At 31.6% G+C, this 13,754-nt stretch overlaps 1 protein-coding gene across 6 annotated transcripts in view; it reads left to right on the forward strand.

Moving 5' to 3' along the window:
- LOC143063875 (aromatic-L-amino-acid decarboxylase-like) overlaps positions 1 to 4,080 on the forward strand; it is a 29,808-nt gene extending 25,728 nt beyond the window's left edge. For all 6 annotated transcript variants that reach the window (XM_076236299.1, XM_076236301.1, XM_076236300.1 and 3 more), the window contains 3 exons: positions 919 to 1,017; positions 1,377 to 1,478; positions 3,196 to 4,080. In XM_076236299.1, the coding sequence (XP_076092414.1) occupies positions 919 to 1,017; positions 1,377 to 1,478; positions 3,196 to 3,426 (432 nt within the window). In that variant the 3' untranslated portion in view covers positions 3,427 to 4,080. The remainder of the gene's footprint in view (positions 1 to 918; positions 1,018 to 1,376; positions 1,479 to 3,195) is intronic.
- Positions 4,081 to 13,754: the final 9,674 nt, after the last annotated feature.

Raw genomic sequence — 13,754 nt, forward strand, 5'->3', positions numbered from 1 at the left:
ACAAACGAACGGAAGAATGAACAAACGAATGGATGCACAGACCAGAAAAACTAATGCCCCTCTACTATTTTAGGTGGGGCATAACAATCCCACTACTCAATCTCTTACAAGTAGAGTCTATTTTTGTTTTACATTAACTCGATACTGTTGATTCCTTATTATGGGGACGAAGTCCCCTATTACAGTATAAAATTCAATAAAAAAAAAATCGGGACTAATTTCCCGAATTTTTCATTGTACTAATGAACTCAAAATCGTTCAATTTGTTTTTTTTGTCGCGTTTTTTAATTTCCGGATCTGCGCAGAACACATAACTCTACTTCCTTCTTCCGGTCTTGTTGTCGTGAGACTTTGATTAGTCTAGTAAAATATAGGATAGGAACTCAAGGAACACAATACCAATATTTCATTTTTAATCATTATTTGTCTTTGGTATGAATAAACGTTACCTGATGCATTGCATTTCTTTGTTTACATTGAACATGACGTCATAACTTAAATAACGTCACAAGTAAAATCCCTAACAACAGAACCAAAATCGGAAACGTTACAGTATTTCCGTTTCTTTTTTTAAAAAATATTTAAGTTTCAAAAAAATTAATTTAAACAAACTTCGTCCCCATTCACAGGTAATGCCTGCCTCATATTATTTGTCCAATATCAATTTTTTCGTGGATTTCCTTTGAACAAGTAAATCAGGAATTTAAATGTTTCAATGAACTACGCTTCTTCTATAATGTTGTCTGTAGACTTTTGCAAATCAACGAAATCAAATACGCACGAAAATGTAAGTTTATCTCAATCCTTGAAAACTGGTAACCTTGAGTATCTTAAATTTTGATGAAATTTTGTACCTTGGTGTTTAGCAACAGATTATCAATTTATTGCTTCTTTATATCATTAAATTGATTATTTCAGCATTGGCACATACCATTAGGAAGAAGATTTAGGTCTTTAAAGCTATGGTTTGTCTTGAGATTGTTTGGTCAGGAAGGGCTTCAGGAAAACATTAGAAAGGTATTTTAATCTCTTACTATGGTAATCAAATGATTTAAAGAAGAAATCTCTTTAAATCATTTGATGACAAACAAATGAAAGACAGGAATTTTTATTTCGTTTATTTTTCAAGGCCCTTTCATATGCTGATTATTCTTTTAATACCAATTTTGTGGATTTCTTTGCTATAGTTAAACCACTAATTTAAATATTAAATGAAGAGTACATTGATTTTGATGAAATAATAATCTTTGACTGTAAGAATGTGTTGTTTTAGCACTCAGTCAGTTACTGTGTAAAATCAAAATCAATGTTTTCTTTGACTACACATTATTTTCCAACTAAATTTGTAAATATTGACATGTATATTAATGTTTTAGGATGTAAGATTGGCTCATGAGTTTGAGGATCTGGTGAAGACCGACCATAATTTTGAAATTATAGGAGAGGTTAAAATGGGTCTTGCTTGCTTCAGATTAAAGGTAATATTCATATAAGAATATCAGGACAAATACATTTTAAGTGTCTTCCAAGCTCTTGTGTATAGTTGTCTTGTGGACAATCATGCCACATCTTTTTTATTCTTACCTTGTGGAATATAGACATGTATTTCTGTTCTATTAGGATAATAGCATACTAAAGGTTCTTCTAAAAAATATGGGTATATGCTAAACACATGTTCACTATAATTCTCTTTATCCTCTAAATTCAATAAGACCTGACTCTGAGAAAACTTTTATTTTCTCAAAATTGAGACTCAAAAGTATGGAAATTTTCTGTTGCATTAATGCTCAAGACCACAATTCATTTATAGTTTCACTCGAGTTTTAGAGATTACAAATAAAGCGACTCGAGTGATTTCAGAAGTTTACAGACATTGACAATTTCTTTTATTAACAATGATTTGATTGATATATGTGGAAACTAAATATGCTTTAATCTAAGTGTTCAAAGTATAGGAAACTTTCTAGACCACTGGGACTTGGTTGATAGAAATTTACCCCTAAAAATAAGCATTCATTTGGGATCGTATAATAGTATGATGTTGAAGACACATTTGGTGTCTGGACAATAACTTTAGTTTACCTGAATAGATCTCTTTGAAATTTAATAAGAAGGTTCAATACCACAAAAAGAAGGTTGGGATTGACTTTGCGGATGATGGTCTTAACTGTTTAGGAATGAGGTGCCCAAAAGGGGCCAAAAACAAGCATTTTTCTACTTTCAGGATAATAACTTGTGTATAAGTATTTCAATTGCTCTGAAATTGTACAACAATGTTTAAAACCACAAGTAGAAGGTTTGGATTCATTTTGGGGGGGTTATGGTGCCAACAGTTTAGGAATTAAAGGCCAAAAAGAGGCCAAAAAAAATCATTTTTGTAGTTTCTAGACAAACATTACTTGTGTGTAAGTGTATGGATTTCTCTGACATTGTACCACAAAGTTCCAAAATCACAAAAGGAAGGCTGGGATTGAGTTTGGGGGTGATTACTCCAAGGGGGGGGATTAAAAAAAAAAGGGGGGGGGAGAATTGTTGAAAAGTTTCAAGAAGAAATCTTTAATTGCTCAGTATTGTGTAATAGATTTGTAAAATCTCGGATTTTTTTTTTTTTTTTTTTTTTGTGTAAGAAACCTATATTATGTCAAAAATTTGATCACAATCCAAATTCAGACAGTAACAAGCATGATTATTTTGTCCAAATAGCCCCAACTGTTCAGGGTTCAACCTCTGCGGTTGTATCAGGCTGTGCTCAGCGAAGCATTTTATTGCCATTGCTTTCATTAAGCTTCACTAGAACCCTACACTACTTATTGGTATTGAATGAATTCTTGCCTAAACAGTCGATCCTTCCTTTTCACAATGGAATTTATGTGGGTTTACAGTGATCTGATAATCCATCCATCTCCTAGTTTGATTTTTGTAATAAGGTTCAGATCTAAATTGTTTATGATCTTGAACAATTTTGGTCACCTTGGTCCAATTACAGATGAATATATATCGGATATCAGAATGTGAACTAAAATTATTGAGATACTAACCAAGTTGCACTATTTATATTTATAAAAACCTCCCAATAATTTCTGAATTTACAGTAATAGAAATGAACTATGAACATAAGTGTCAAATAAGCCAAACCTGCCAGTACTTGTCACTTGTCAAAGAAATTTTAACATAATTTTCTGTTTTGTATTACAGGGCAAAAATGATAGAAATGAAATGCTGCTGAAGGCGATCAATGAAGATGGAAGAATACATTTAGTTCCTTCAAAGTTTAGAGATATTTATTTTCTACGATTTGCTGTTTGTGCTTCTAGAACTACATCAGATGATGTTAAGTTTGCTTGGAAAGTTATACAAGAATTGTCAAGAAAGTATCTATCTGATAGTAGTAATGGGAACATTCAAAACAAAACTTCATTAGAGTAAAGTCCAAATAAGGAAAATGTATAAGTATATTGATTAAAGTGCAAGATATAGAAAATTTGTAGTGAATCCGGTACAATTATGAAATGCTCTAGATACTTATATTTTCCAAAAGGTAGATATATGGAATACTGTAGATAACTTTATTTCCAAAGACTATTTTTTCAAAGATTTTACACTGATGTTTAAAGAACCCTATACAGTATTAAAACAAACTTACAAAAGATAATCATGGGTTTTGTCTAAAGATTTACCTCTCAAATATTTAATAAAAGAAAACAGTAATTGAGAACTGATGTACATGTAATATGATTATCTGTACACACTTCCCACAAGTTTGTTTAATTGTGTTTTTTACACTCTTTTTCACAAAATATAAACAATGAAATGATTTTTTTTTTTAAATATTGGCAAAATATGCCATGTAAAGACATTTTTTTGGTAGTATGAAAAATCCATTTAAGTTTTTTTTTTTGTTACAAGACTTATGTCCCCTTGAACTTAGAAATTTTGACAGAAATTACCTTGTTTTTGCATCTTCTCCTTCATTTGCAAGATGCAGGAGTATAAGTTCAGATTAGTAGACAGTTCTAGTTGGTTTTTTGGGGGGAAGGGGTTCATGGGGGACAAGAGTGATGATGATTCTCAGGATAACAATACTTGACCATTCCCTCAAATGTTTGCTATACGTTTTCAAGATAAAATCTTTAAAATTTAGCATTTTAAAGTCTGGTTTTTTTTTGCAATGTAAATATGTATTTTTGTTTTTGTTTTTTTAAAGGCCACCTGCAAAAATATTTAATAGTTACAGCCAAATGATTTGAGTGTGTAGGTGTTCAGTTGTCAATTTTGTTTACCATGCTTGTTACCTAAACTGAAATCATTATTAAGTTAGATACACTACCCTCCATTTGTGGTAGTCTAGTCTGAAAGACAGATAGATTTGTTATCTGTTGGAGTAGTCTACTCTTAAAGGAGGGTAGTATACCACACACAATGACTTCACCGCTCAGCTGACAAAGATTTTCTGGAACCTACACACTGAAGTCTATTACTGGAAGAGTATTTATTAAAAATATTATTCATAGCTTAAATGAATTTCCCACCAAAATCATTTGTATTATGTTAGTCTGATCTGACTGAATATTTTTTATGTTAAACTTTATATGATTTTTTAAGTCAAAGTCTAGTCTGGTTGTGATTTTTTATTTTAAACTTTATCATTTTTTAAGTCAAAGTCTAGTCTGGTTGTGATTATTTTTTTTAAATTCTTAGGTTGGTCATTATTTAGTTTTTGTTAATGATTGAACATATACTGGTAAGTCTAGTCTAATCTAAGTCCTTGATAATAATCAAAGTGAAGTCTAATATTTGTATCATTTTTAGCTCACCTGGCCCGAAGGGCCAAGTGAGCTTTTCTCACCACTTGGCGTCCGTCGTCCGTCGTCGTCGTCCGTCGTCCGTCGTCGTCCGTCGTCGTCCGTCGTCGTCGTCCTTAACAATTTACATTTTGAACTTCTTCTAGAGAACCACTGAATGGAATGGAACCAAACATGGCATGAATGTTCCTTATGAGGTGCTGACCAAGTGTTGTTACTTTGTAGCCGATCCATCATCCAAGATGGCCGCCAGCGGGGGACTTAGTTTAACATAGGACCCTATGGGAAATGCATACAAATGACTTCTTTTAGAGAACCACTGAATGGAATGAAACCAAACATGGCATGAATGTTCCTTATGAGGTACTGACCAAGTGTTGTTACTTTGTTGCCGATCCATCATCCAAGATGGCTGCTAGCCGGGGACTTAGCTTAACATAGGACCCTATGGGAAATGCATACAAATGACTTCTTTTAGAGAACCACTGAATGGAATAAAACCAAACATAGCATGAATGTTCCTTATGGGGTGCTGACCAAGTGTTGTTACTTTGTAGCCGATCCATCATCCAAGATGGCCGCCAGCGGGGGACTTAGTTTAACATAGGACCCTATGGGAAATGCATACAAATGACTTCTTTTAGAGAACCACTGAATTGAATGAAACCAAACATGGCATGAATGTTCCTTATGAGGTGCTGACCAAGTATTGTTACTTTGTTGCCGATCCATCATCCAAGATGGCCGCCAGCCGGGAAATTAGTTTAACATAGGACCCTATGGGAAATGCATACAAATGACTTCTTTTAGAGAACCACTGAATGGAATAAAACCAAACATAGCATGAATGTTCCTTATGGGGTGCTGACCAAGTGTTGTTACTTTGTAGCCGATCCATCATCCAAGATGGCCGCCAGCCGGGAAATTAGTTTAACATAGGACCCTATGGGAAATGCATACAAATGACCTCTTTTAGAGAACCACTGAATGGAATAAAACCAAACATAGCATGAATGTTCCTTATGGGGTGCTGACCAAGTGTTGTTACTTTGTAGCCGATCCATCATCCAAGATGGCCGCCAGCGGGGGACTTAGTTTAACATAGGACCCTATGGGAAATGCATACAAATGACTTCTTCTAGAGAACCACTAAATGGAATGAAACCAAACATAGCATGAATGTTCCTTATGGGGTGCTGACCAAGTGTTGTTACTTTGTAGCCGATCCATCATCCAAGATGGCCGCCAGCGGGGGACTTAGTTTAACATAGGACCCTATGGGAAATGCATACAAATGACTTCTTCTAGAGAACCACTCAAAGGAATGAAACCAAACATAGCATGAATGTTCCTTATGGAGTGCTGACCAAGTGTTGTTACTTTGTAGCCAATCCATCATCCAAGATGGCCGCCAGCGGGGGACTTAGTTTAACATAGGACCCTATGGGAAATGCATACAAATGACTTCTTTTAGAGAACCACTGAATGGAATGAAATCAAACATGGCATGAATGTTCCTAATGTGGTGCTGACCAAGTGTTGTTACTTTTCGCTGATCCATTATCCAAGATGGACGCCAGCGGGGGACTTAGTTTAACATAGGACCCTATGGGAAATGCATACAAATGACTTCTTTTAGAGAACAACTGAATGGAATGAAACCAAACATTGCATGAATGTTCCTTATGCCGTGCTGACCATGTGTTGTTTCTTTGTAGCCCATCCATCATCCAAGATGGCCGCCAGCATGGGACTTAGTTTAACATAGGACCCTATGGGAAATGCATACAAATGACTTCTTTTAGAGAACCACTGAATGGAATGAAATCAAACATGGCATGAATGTTCCTAATGTGGTGCTGACCAAGTGTTGTTACTTTGTAGCCGATCCATTATCCAAGATGGCCGCCAGCAGGGACTTAGTTTAACATAGGACCCTATTGGAAATGCATACAAATGACTTCTTTTAGAGAACCACTGAATGGAATAAAACTAAACATTGCATGAATGTTCCTTATGAGGTGCTGACCAAGTGTTGTTACTTTGTAGCAGATCCATCATCCAAGATGGCCGCCAGCAAGGGACTTAGTTTAACATAGGACCCTATGGGAAATGCATACAAATGACTTCTTTTAGAGAACCACTGAATGGAATAAAACCAAACATGGCATGAATGTTCCTTATGAGGTGCTGACCAAGTGTTGTTACTTTGTAGCCGATGCTCCATCCAAGATGGCCGCCAGTGGGGGACTTTTGAATGAAATTAAACATGTTCCTTTCCTTATCAATGAGGTTGTGTTGTCACTTTTAGCCAAATTTTATATTTTTTCATATGATTTCAAAAACCCAAGTAGAATCAGGTGAGCGATACAGGCTCTTGAGAGCCTCTAGTTATAGAATTAAATTTATTGATATAATGATGTTCTTGACAAGTTTGTATGTCAATTGTGGATTGTGCCTGTATTAATTGATGGGCCAAATTAGATTGAAGAATTACTTTTGAGAAGAAATTGGGTGCATCACCAAAAATTACACAATTCTTTGTGTTCACTTAATATTTCCATTCGTTTCTGGTCATCTCTGCAAATCTGTTGGATTCAGATTTCTTTACTCATAAGCTAGGTCCAACTTATTTATCAGAAAATTTTAAAAGGTACAATAGTGTAAGAAGGGACTTTTACAACTTGTGTTGGTTGCATAGTACCTACCCATCTTGAACCAGACAAAATTTAGTCTTATACAAATCTAGATATATTAGGTTTAAAGAAATCTTATTAATTGATTCATTCTTATATAACATGTACTTATTTATATAAAGGAAATAACTTTTAATTAATACAGTGCTTTGTTTATTTTTAAATGCAAAAGTCAAATTAAAGGAATAGCTTTGCCACCTTTATTGCTCACAATTTGTTGTTCAAACAAGGTTTGATACTTGTAGCTTCTTCTTGTCAAAATGATATTGTACATTTGAACTACATTGTATGTCACTATGAGAATTTGAGTTTTAAGTGTATTTTTCACAGAACATTCCATCCTGATTTAATTTTTAAGCAGGTTTTTGTCAAAAAGAAAATATATTGATTTTCTGTTCCTATATTTGTTATTTTTTATAAACAATTTCATAAGTTCTCAATTCATTTCTATAATGAATATTGTTTCATTTGAAATCAATTTAAGGCAATTATTGTCTCATTTGTTGTCATTGTGTTTTTATATAATCAATTTTGAGGGAATGTAAGTCAAAAGTTATTTTTTTTATGTTCCCTTTTGGGAATGACAATGTACTTTAAAAAAGAATGAAAAAGTAGCTGTGATTAGGAACTAACAGGTTCTCTTAAGTTATAAATCAAAATTATACCTGTTTATTATATGTTGAGTAAATTTTTAAATGTGTAATATAATCGGTTATAATCAGAGCTCTCTGTGGTATTTTGAGAAAGTCATATGTTCTCAATGCATGGTAATAATAATTTAAGGAAATCATATAATGTCCTCAATGCATGTTTATAGTGTCAATTACAGTATTACTATTTTTATTTTTACATGTGGGATTTAGGTTGTGAATTTATATTTTTTGTGATTAATCAAGATACAATACATGTCAATGTCAACAGCATTTATATTTGGTTTATTTTTATACTATATACTTTACGTAATTTACAGTTGATTTTTTCGTTGAATTATGGATGATTTACATGTATGTCTCAAATAAAGTATATTATAAGCGGAAAGTATTGTTTGTTTGCTAGAAATACTTCCTAGTTAATTTTTTTTTATCCATACAATTATATTCTTTGGGGTATCTAGTTTTAAATATGTGTGTGATGACCCGGCCTGCCAACAGACATAACTGCCATGGCTAAAAATAGAACATACAGGTAAAATCATGGAGATCTAACTGCACACAAATTTTCAGGCAAATATGACATGTTGTTGGGTTGCTGCATCTTGAATTAGTAATTTTAAGGAAATTTTTTGTTACATATTATTATTGAAAGAGATAAGCTGTAAACAGCAGTAATATTCAGCAAAGTAAGATCTACAAATAATTCACCATGAACAAAATTGTCAATTGACCCCATAAGAAATTATTGCCTTTTAGTCCATTTTTAATACTTTAAAAAAAATTGTGATCTTTTACTAAAAAATTTTCTGCAACTACTGAGAAAACCCAGTGTCTTGCGTACTTTTGCTGTTAATCGCAGGCTAAACAAAGGAGGGGAAAATAATAAATTTATTCCTCTCGACAATATTGTTTGATTGTAAGAAGCTTCTGTCCAAGTTTGGTAAATATCCAGGATAGTTTATGAATCTAATAAATGTTTTAAAAACTTTAACTGCAGACTGTATGTAATGTTGACTGGCAGAAAAACTAAGTCCATTTATAAGTAAAATACGGATAAACAGGTACAAAAATTTAACAAAATACCATCTAGATACTAGCTTTTGATTTTAAACAAGCTTCTGTTCAAATTTGGTAGAAATCCAGGATAGTTTTAGAAAGTTATTAAAATTTTAACCAGTCAATATTTGTGGATGCCAACGCCAAAGGAATGCATGATCGCTATGTCTCGCTTTTTTGATAAAAGTCGAAGGCTCAAAAAAAATCACATGACAACTTCATGTCTTTAGAAAATATGTGGAAATGTATCTAAATTCTGCTATTTAAAGTTATTTTCAAAGTGTTGCAGATTTTAAACAAACTAATATAAAAGAATTTCTCAGTTCATGACTTGGTAAGGAAATTCCAATAATCAAATAACAAGTATACTACTTCATGTTCTGTAGAAGAATCTGTGAATGTTTTGGTTTAATTCTGCTAATTGTCAAAAAGAAATGTTGCAAGTAAATATATAGAGTGATGGAGATGAAGAAAGTGATCCACTTTGTTGGCCAAACAGTGATAAATGTTAAGTTAATCAATGTGACAACAGACAACAAATTTAACCCTGAGGAAATCCTACTTAACTGACGTAGGTTTACTTAAATTGGTTACATCTTCCCGGGTAAAAACAAATTAGTCAAATTCAGTATTGCCATCTTTATTCGGCTGTACATAATTACGTAACAAAAATATCAACTTCATGCTTTGTGGAAGAGAAATTATGAATGATATGACACATATTTTATGCTGTATTTTCTAGCTTAGAAGACATGATCATACTGGTATCTTTACACATGATAATATCTAGTCAAAATTAAAATTTTAATAGGAATTAAATACAATAGATGTTTTCAACTTAACTCAATCTAATTAATAAAATAAAATCATAAAACTGAATTCAAAAATTTTGTTTTTGAAAAACTGGTGCGTTTTAAGAGTACTTGTTTTTATATAATTATATGATATTTTATTTCCTTTCTTAGGAGATTTATCTATTTCAACGTGATTTAAATTCATCATTAGATTTTGATCATTATTGCATACAATATAATTATCTAAAAGTTTTTTCATACTAATCAATGAATTTCATGTCTCACAATTCAGAAAATGCAGCAAGCAAAAATTTCAGATTTCTTCACACAAAAATGTTTATGTATTTAATGATACAGCTAGCTGTATAATGGTAAATACAATGTACAATAGGATGTTTACAATGAAAATATGAGTTTAGACTTAATGGTTCATGAATAAATACAACTACAATTACTCCATACATACAACCAATCAGTACAAAATAACTACTGTTTTTTTCTAAATTTAGTTTTTCTTTTTTAATAGTATTTTCTTTAGTATTATTTGAAGTTTTCACATATTTAGTTAAAGATTTTCACTTGTTTTACATGAACTACTCTGAAGCAAAATAAATTTGATTTCTACAAATATTAGGGATTTCTAGGAAAAAGGTATGGACAGGTTGAAAACCACATATTTTTTCTGTGGATTATATAAGTGGATGTAAATACAATTCTATTACAAATGAAAATAAAAATTGTTGATGGTGGGGGTATACTGTTCAAAAATAAGTGTTGTTCATCCTCAACCCAATCCCACTTATAAAACAGCTCCTTTACCAAACTGAACTGGAAAAAAACACTTGAGAAAACTAATTAACACAAAATAATCTTTTTTTTTCTATAGTAATGGCTTTAATTGTGCCTTAAAATTTAATCTGATTACACTGTCAAATTAAACAAATGCTATTATCAACGATCTTTTGTTTTTCTATTATATTGGCATACAAAGTATACCTGACAAATGATCTACTTTCAAACAACTGTTACAAATCTTTATTACTATAACTGTACTTAACAAACACAAAATAAATGAGGACAATAATAAACAAAACAATATAAAAATGAACATGTAATTTATACAGCTTTGGTGTTGTGTTTAAATGAATGTTTTGAACCATGAACATGCATTCATTCATCCACCTCTAATCTTAGCACCCTGTTGCATCAATTTTATTTACAATGAAATATGTTTAAAACCAATATCCTGAACAAAGACTATTTTAAATAGTTTGTAGATCCTTTGCACTATTTGTACATTTAGTTTTATGGCAGTGAGCTTTATTGATGAAGTAAACTTTAATGTCCAAAGGTTGTTCAAAAATCTTCCTGTATTTGGCTTAGTTTAGTCACCATCAAGTCAATGTGCAGTATTAGAAAGTATGTGCCTTTACAGTCTGCACAGTTAGCCACAAGTCTGATGCCCCAGACTAGTGAAATTTTATATAGACTTTGGTTATTGCAAGACTTTGTTTGGACCAATAAGAAAAATGATTGGAATATTGGTCTTTGGACTAGTAGTTGAAAAAGTTTTTGGTGCAGACTGCCTTTAAACAAAACAGAGTTTCTTTATCGTAGTGTTATTGCATTAATAAAAAGAGCAAACCTAAATGGACAGGTGTTTCACATGTGGGAAGTAAGAAATTATCATTTTTCAAATTCATTGCTCTTGAAGGATTGGATGCCCCTAGTTTCAAAGTCTAAAGAGACTAAAACTTAGGTAAAATGACTATCTGGTTCAAATTATTTTGGGATACCCTGATCTTAAAGAAATAAATGTTGATTAAAGATCTGGAATATGTCTGGCTTACTTAAGCCTATACTCATTGAATCATAAATAAATTCGATTGTACAATTATAAAGTCATATTTTCTTTCTTTAACCAATTTTTTATGGGACTTCATTTCCCAATTCAGAACTTTCAAAATAATCTTCATTCAAGATATGGCGCTACTCAAGATATGGGGAAATGGTTATAGGTGAAATATATAGCTAACATCATTTCCCATTACAGTACTGTTAAAACAGGCAGAAAAATTGCCCAAAATTCTCATTCAAATTGCTTTTCAAATAGCAAAATTGCACCATGTATATGTCTGTACAAGATTTGTCATTCCTCACAACACTAAAATTAAAACACTGATTACTGGAAAAAACATCTATGATTTTAAACTCAACATGCAAAATAATTACAAACTCAAGAAGTTATTACTCTTTCAAGAAAACACTGATAAAATAATGTCTGTTTTCAGATTTTTGATATATATTTTATGCCTTTTTTCTGAGTTCACAAACACATTCAAGACAAACATTATTTATACTAAATTCATACATGTAGATTAAATGTAATATACATATTTACACACATTAACTTATAGCAATTCATTTCAAGACACAACATTATCATATGCACAGAATTTTCCTGCCATCAACAAAACACTCGTCCAAACAAAATATTATGCACAACTATCTACATTCAATATTGTAATAAATTAGTGTTTTAATAACATATACCTATTCCAATGATGGAATTCTCTATGTACAATTTCACACCAACATTACTGATTCTTAAGAGGTAAAGCATCATCTCTATCTGCATGGTTTATTCTATCCACTACTGTTTACAAATATCATCTTGCATACCAAAATGAATTCTATATGAAAAACTATTCATTATGTTTCATACAAAGTAAAAAAGTAAAAAAAAAAAAAGTTTGAATCCGAGAGATAATGGAATCGTAATTTTTAAGTACAACCATTTATCTAAATAATAATACAAATGCTTTTTACAGCCTAGAAAGTCTTATTTTCTGTTGTTGTTCTTATGAAAAGTATTTACTTGTTCTTAATTTCCCGGGTCATAATCAACACCTTCAAATTATGTTAGTAGAGAATTATCTCCCATTTGAACTTTTTACATGCATATATTAATTACTAAATGGTTTCCACGTCACTACAATTTCTTTTACATCTTAAATATTTCTACTGAAAATAGAAACATAATTACATTCTTCACATATACTTTGAACAACAGAGATATATATTTATAAACATAACAACTAAACACTCAAGAATAAACAACATCTTTTCAGAGATCAGCGTTCTTAGAAAGAGCACTTAAAAAAAATCATCTCAATATTTTGAGTTGCTGTTTACGAAAATATTGACAGTTTCAAATTTTCGGCACAGTAGGAAGATATTCGTCCATATAACGAGACAAATCTTATTTTATAAATTATTTCATGGGAAATATTTAAATATTTCTGATTTCTTCTTATTATCATTATCCTTCCTTAATTTGAGTACTGGAAAAAAAACTTGCAAAAGAAGAACTCTAAATTAAATTTTCAATTTAATATTTTAGCTTAATTTTTGAAGAACAAAAACTTGTAAAAGAGGCAAATTGTTGCAAAAACAGGTCTTTATCCTGCATTGTTTGTGAATTAGCACATTTATATGCTTGTTTGTTTTTTCAGCTACCACTGACCACTTTGAATAAGTTGTATAAAAAAGGGCACACCAGATTACTTAAGATCAATATTCATGTCGTACAACTAACATTTTAGATCAGGACTGCTTAATTAAATTTGTAAAGTTATTGATGTTATATAAAACTACAGGATCATCCCTTCAAAAGGAACCAAAATTTTAAATTCTTTTCAGTCTTTAATTGATTCTAGTACAGAACACAATCACTTATCCACTCAATTAACA

The sequence above is a fragment of the Mytilus galloprovincialis genome, chromosome 2 (genome assembly GCF_965363235.1).
Source record: "Mytilus galloprovincialis chromosome 2, xbMytGall1.hap1.1, whole genome shotgun sequence".
Taxonomy (NCBI): Eukaryota; Metazoa; Mollusca; class Bivalvia; order Mytilida; family Mytilidae; genus Mytilus; species Mytilus galloprovincialis.